Source organism: Dasypus novemcinctus, chromosome 6 (genome assembly GCF_030445035.2).
Source record: "Dasypus novemcinctus isolate mDasNov1 chromosome 6, mDasNov1.1.hap2, whole genome shotgun sequence".
Lineage (NCBI taxonomy): Eukaryota > Metazoa > Chordata > Mammalia > Cingulata > Dasypodidae > Dasypus > Dasypus novemcinctus.
Window position 1 is genome coordinate 1,158,858 of NC_080678.1, and position 6,979 is coordinate 1,165,836.

The 6,979-nt window shown below is 47.8% G+C and overlaps 1 gene segment (V, D, J or C); it reads right to left on the bottom strand.

Annotated features, from left to right (window-relative positions):
• Positions 1-739: 739 nt before the first annotated feature.
• LOC139439205 (immunoglobulin kappa variable 3-20-like) lies at positions 740-1,153 on the bottom strand. The segment is given in 1 exon segment: positions 740-1,153. A coding segment is annotated over 1 exon segment (414 nt).
• Between the last annotated feature and the right edge of the window lie 5,826 nt (positions 1,154-6,979).

The window sequence follows — 6,979 nt, forward strand, 5'->3', positions numbered from 1 at the left end:
ATTCAAGAAAATTACAGTAGATAAGAAAAATATCAAAAGGTGGGGTGTATTTCCCCAAACCCTCAAATTGAGGCTCTAGCAGCACCAGCCAGCAGACGGGTGGACTGCCCCTGCATCATACCCAGCTGACCTTCCAGCTGAGCGTGAGCAGAGCTACAGGAACATGAGAAATGTTGTTTTAAGCATTTAAGTTTTAGGAGGCTTTTATATAAAAATAACATAAGGGAAACAGAATAAGTAAATCAGTGTAAAATACCAGATCACAGCCTTTTCTTCTCTGTAGATCTGGTCTAAATATAAGGCAATTACTTTAACTTTTTTTTTTTTTTTTTTTGCTTTAAACCATTTTTATTGGAACCCACATACTGGAATCAGACACATATATAAGACAAATATTAAAAAAGTCTATGTTGACTCCTTGACAGTTGTCTTCCTTGACATGAAAGTTTTACAGCAGTTTTGTCCAATCAAGTCCTAGTGCTTGTACAGATAGAGGAAAGCTCCCTCAATCAGCCAGATTCCAGATAGGACATTCTATGTGTCAGCAAAATCTTGATACACAGCAACCAGAGAAGGTACATGGCTCTCCACTTCTTGCCACAGCTTGCAATCACTGCTAGGTGTCTACACCACTTGACAGCACTTCTCCAGGCAGACTTTAACTCTTCTTAAACTTAACAAGGCCAAAGGCACATATGCAGAAATAATATGGGCACCTGAGATGGTGCCCCTCATGCTCTCATGGCCTCCTGCAGCGAGCAGGCATCTCAAACCAGGGCAGGAGCCTAGAGTGCTCACAGGGCCATTTTGTTAGGGGATCTATCACTGTGCAAGGCCGGCTGAAGTGCTGCTGGCAGTAATACACCCCCATGTCTTCAGCCTCCACTCTGTGGATGGCCAGGGAGAAGTCAAAGCCAGAGCCGCTTCCCCGGAACCTGGAAGGGGTTCCAGTGGCCCAGGCAGATGCCCCACAGAGGAGCAGTCTGGGCACCTCCTTGGGTCTCCACTGGTAACAGGCCACAGAGGTGCCTACATTATAGCTGCTTCTGCAGGTGATGGAGACAAAGCTGCCCGGAGATGCTGCCAGGGTCTCTGGAAACTGAGTCAGGGGAATGTGCCCCCTGCAACCTGCAAGGACACGTTCAGGACTCATGGTGCATTCCTTCTCCAAGGCTCAGGGAAACACGGCATGCTCCAACATGGCAGAAATTAGCACCCCTTTGTCTTCCCACCTCTGCCTACGCATAGAATCCAGACAGAAATGGCACAAGCTATGGACGGTGACACACAAACATGGTGCCACCCCATCCAAGAGGTTTCTTAGCCTGAGCAAGGGCCCCGGCCAGCCTCCAAAGGGAGAGTGGACATAGGACCCAGAACGGGGACAGAGCACTCTGTGATCTCCAGGAAGGATGAGAAAGGTCAGTGCCAAGTGACCTCTGCCTCTGCTGGCCGTGGACCCTGTGCCTCAGTCTCCTACAATCATTAAGAAAATGCACAGTATACTGTAGTTCGTGTTCATTTTAGCACATATCTCTGTGTCAAGGGCCAAAGTTTCTAGTTCATGACCTGTAGTCAGAAATGTGCTTACCCTGAAAGCCTGTCACCAAGAGTCAGAGGAGCCGGGTGGAGAGGCTCATCTTGGAAGACCATGACATCCACTCCTGCTGGCGTGCTCAGCCTAACAGTGGTGGCTGCTCTGGAGTGGGGGCCGTGCCCAGGGCTAAATGAGAGAAGATGTCCTAGCCTATTTGCATGCCGGTCACTGAACCAGTATGTCTCCATACTGATGGCTCCAGGCTGATAGCTCACTGTACCTGCAGCCTCAGGCCCAGACACAACCAGAGATGCTGGTCCTCCCGAAGCCAGAGCCTGACGGGTGGACCAGGGATGCTGCCCATATCCAGGGCTCCTCTGAGGGCAGGAACAGAGGTCCACCTGGAGGCTACAGAGGCCGAGAGACCACTAGACGTCTCTTCTCATGGAGGCTGATGGCTCGTTGTGCTTTCTGCTCTAACCGGATGCCAGCTTGCCCTTATCAAAGGCCTGACAATGGCACCCAGTCCTCTCTGAAGATCAAATCCAACCTAGTGTCATCACAGAGACTGTAATTCAGAATATAGTTATGAAGTTTAAGAAGTCAACATGAGGAACCAGATACCTGCAGAGGGACATGGCCAAGCTGCTGGTCCGGCAAGGCAGCGGCATCTGCTGCCCGCTGTGCTGCCCACAGGCTCACAGCTGAGACCCTTGGCTTTTCTTCTGCTTGTAGGAAGCTGGACTGGTCCTGGGGTCACAGATCACAGCCTCTGAACTGCCCCAAGCCTTTCAGAGTAAGATTGCAGTTGGGGGCCAGGAAGAGAGAAAGCCAGGTCCAAGTTAGAGGGGATCTGGGCAGGACGATGGGGCTGGGTCCTCTCTTTGGCCTGCTTGAAACATGCCTGGCTATTTCTGCCCCATCTGTCTGTCTGTCTCTTAGCCAGGCTCCCTAAGGGAGCCCGTCAGTTACCGCAGCAGAGGCTGGCAGGAAACTGAGTGGTGGGCTGGTGGTGGGCTTGACATAGGCCTGGATCCCCCAGACTAATTTGCCTTGAGAGCCTCAAGGGCCCAGAGAAACTGAGGCCTGGAAAGCCCCACCACTGCTGCATGTGGGGTTCCCAGGAATCTAAGGAGGCACTGAGGAATTGAATATTTTCTCCTCACTGGATACAGAGCATTTCACTGGCTCTACAAAGGAGAGGAATTGCCCCGTTCAGGAGGGTGTGAAATGACAGGAACGCGGTGCAGTCAGTGGCACATGGTAGGCACTATGGGGCCTTGTGAGGCCAAGGAGCTGACAGGCTCCCTGGGCAGGGCCAGAGCCTGAGCAGGGAGGGACAGCAGCATGGCAAGCTGGGAGGCTGCGGGGACAGGCTGCAGGCTGCTGTGGTGAGTGTGGCCTCGTCTAGTCCTGTGAGGGGAGCAGGCCCAGCGTGCAAAGAGAAAGCAGCCCACGCGCAGGATCCACTAGCAGGAGGGCGAAGGCTGGGTCTGTGCAAAATGCCCATCGCCCCATCACCTGGAAGCCACTAAATCCATGCCTTCCATGAGACCAATTCATCCCATAGAAGAGTCCCTGCCCCATAAAGTGGGAGCAGTGACACAGCCAGGACGATGTGAAAGTCTCAACTCCCACGTAGACCCTAAGGTTAAACTCAGCCCCTTGGGCAGTTTCTTCTACAAACCACAGCTCTCTCAGCCTTCCCAAGAGCCAAACAGCTTCATTTCATATTTGGGGAGGGGGCATATCTTGTCTTGCCCTGACCCCTCCCTTATCTCCTTATTACCTTCCCTCCTATCCATCTCTGTCCCTTCCTCCCAGATCGTGTCCTGAAATGTAATTTATTCCTCTATTATGAACCTCCCACTCATATGTTGTGAGAGCTGACTCTTAGTTTGTCAGATCCACAGACTGAACAAGAACTAGTCAACATATTTTACCCAGGAGATTTTGCCAGAAGAATTCTAGAGCTACTCTTCTTACAATAATATGTTCTGCACCGCTGGCAAAACTGACACCAAGTGAGAAGCTAGAAATCGTTAGGGTACAGAGGACTGCCATGCACTCAGAGCAGCCAAGACAGTCCCCCTGATTCCTATTATGCCATAACAAGTTACCAGACTTACTGGCTAAAATAATGCAAATGTATTACCTTACAGTTCTGGAGATTAGAAATCTCACTGAGCGAAAGTCACGGTGCCAGCAGGGCTGCCCTCCTTCTGGAGGTTCTAGGGGGAGATTTACCTTCTTTGCCTGCCCCCCAGGGCTGGGTGAGTTTCTGCCCTGAGATAGCAGCTGTACCCCATGAAGAAAACAGAAATATTTAGGAGGAAACTTTCTATCCTTTGACAATGGCCAGAAGGAAAAGGACACCCCCTCCACTCTACCTAGAGAACAAGGTAAGAACCAGGTGTGTTGTGGTTCTCACTCATCTTTGTAGCCAGTCCAGAATCACAGACTCAGCCCAGAATCATATTAGACTTCTACAACTGTGGAGTAGATCTGTGGTTACTAAGCGGCTATGGTTGTTTGAGATTATTTTATGAATCCCAAAAAGAGAAAAGTTATGTTTGTAAATGAATCTATTCCTCTGGGTGTGATACCCTTTGATTGTATTAAATTTAGCTGAGGGGCCTTTGATTAGATTATTTGATCACTTTAAGGCTTTTGATTGGTGTGACTCAGGTTGAATCTCTGCCCCTTTGCTGGGTCTGATACAAATGGACACACAGACAGCTAGACACAGAGGAAAATAAAGGGAGCCAGCATATTTTTTATTCTGCAGTATGAGAGAGAGGATTATTTAAGCACAAAGTCCGCAACAGGCTGGGCGCACAGAGACTAGCCTGGCTATATGCCTGACAGCTCACAGCTGAATTTGGGAAGAGGTGAGACTGATATCGGAGGCCTGGAAAAAGACAAGCCCTTTGCCAGCCCACAGCTGAAATCAGAAGAAAACAGAGCTGCTGAACCTGAGAGAGGAAGGTTGGAGGGGAAGAAGAGACCAGGCAGAGATCACTGCCATCTTGCATCAACACACAGCAGCTGACTTTAGTGAGAAAGCACCTCTGATGGTGCCTTGAGATGGCCTTGGAATTGTAAGCTTTTTCCCCAAATAAATCCCCATTATAAAAGCCAGCCCATCTCTGGTATTTTGTATTGGCAGGCATTTGGCAAACTAAACCAGTAGGGAACCCTGGCTGCCAGAGGGTGTAGTTAAGTGATGTGTCTGCACAATAGAAATTTCTGCAATCACTCCAGTGCTGATTGTTATTTTTCACTATTGATCACCAACACAGCTGCCTTCTAAACACAGACTCAAGTGTCCCACACATGCTAAAAGAATAGCAGGAATTCCCCAGGTGTGGAAAATGAAGTCTAGAATTTTTTTGCTACTGAGAGGGCAGAAGATTTGTGACAAGGAAAAACCTACCATCCAGAAAATAGACATATGATAACAAGGACATATCCCTATTCCATGGAAGGGTTAATTGTTTAAAGTCCATTTGAAGATGTCCAAAAGGTCCCTGTCAGTCAAGGTATTTGATTCTGTCCCACCTTTACACTTTTACCAGGGTTGTTAATTGATGAGTGGAACATACTTTATATACTTGCCTTGCCGCTCATTTTTTATTTGCATTTTATTTTTTTTACTTTATTTTATACATTTAATAATTGAAAATATAAATAATTAAAAACTAAAAAGGAAACATAGTTGAATAAAAACATACATTTCTCATTTAAATGTACTGGATACATATAAATTTTTTTGAATATACAATGTTATACAATATATTTGGTTCACAGTAATGCTAGCATACAGTATTTATCATTTTGTGACCAGCTTGCTTCACTCAACATAATATCTCCAGGTTCATTCATGTTGTCATATGTTTCATGATTTCATTTCTTCTTTTTTTTATTTTATTTACATTTTTATTACATACTTTATATACTTGCCTTGCCTCTCATTTAAATTTCCTTTTTCTTTTTTCCTGAAGATGAAGCTCTTACCTGTAGCTGACTGTGTACTTTCAGAGACACATCAGAGTAAAACAATATAACTGACAAGGAAATTTGGTTGTTTTGTGGCATGTAGCTTTTTTTTTAAGAACAACTAAAATTATGACCAATAATAGTATACTGTTGTCTAATATGCAGCTGAGTATCAGGACATAGGAACAGTCCTCACTGACTAGGGATATTGTCACATCCTTAGGAATTTAATATAATCTCTTCTCTTCCCTGTTCTGTTGCTTTCAGCTTCTTGCTCCTATGCCTTTTCTCTCTCTCTCTCTATTCAATTAATTTTTACAGGACTCTAATGAGGGGATTATGACCCATCCTGAATGAGGTGGTCATACCTTAACCTCTTCAAAAGATCGAAAGATCCTACTTAGAATAGGTTCACACTCACAGGAATGAATTGCATTTAAGAACACATTTTTCTGGCATACACACAGCTTCAAACCACCACATTCCACTCTCTAGACCCCAAAAAGACGTGCTCCTTCTACATGCAAAATACATTCATTCCATCACAATGTCCCAAAGCCTTAAGTCATTTCAGTAACAGTACTAAGTACAAAGCCTCATCAGAAGTGATTACAAGTTTGGCCAGTCCTCAGTTACCTAGTCCTCTGGACCTGTGAAACCCACAGAAGTTTTCTGCTTCCAATACACAAAGGAGAGACAAGCAATGATAGATAGTCCCAGTCCATTGGGATAAATGGGAGGGAAAACAGGGGATATGGGTCCCAAACAAGTCCCAAATCCTGCAGGCCTGCTCCATTGGATTTCAAGATCTGAGAGTCATCTATGGAATGAGGTTTTGTCCTCCATGCCTGATGGAGCAGCAGCCCCAGTGCTTCCAGGTCATTCTCTCCGGAAACTCTGGGGTGCTGTCTCCACCCTCTCCAAGCATCAGGCTGTCCACACTCTCCAGGGGCACCTCCGTTGAGGTCCTTTCCTCCACCTGGCAGCTGGGTCTGCTCTCCTCTGCCCCGAGTGCAGCTTCTGAACACATGCTGTTTTACTGTCTGGGTCCCAATAACCACGACTTCCCCACAATGACCCTCCCACAAAGTACTTGGAGCAAAGTAAGAATATGGGCTTAACAACCAGCCAGGATGAGGGCATGTATGAGGGGAAGCGGGGTGGGCATCAAAGAACTCGGAAGGGAAGCAGGAGGAAGGCTGAGGCTCTTCACTCCGGACCCAGACGGTGCCCGAGGAGGTGGAGAAGAGTCGGAGTGAGGCAGTTTCAGAGCCAGAGAAGGGCCACTGGGCCCCGCGGTCAGGTGTGGGCTCCGGGCGGCCCTGGAGTGGGCGGCGCCTGGAGCGGGCTCCGGCCTCAAAGGCCCAGAGCCAAGCCTGACCCAGGCGGGGCCGGGCGCGGCAGGCGCCACCCCGGGGGCGGGGCGGAGGCCGGGGCTGACCC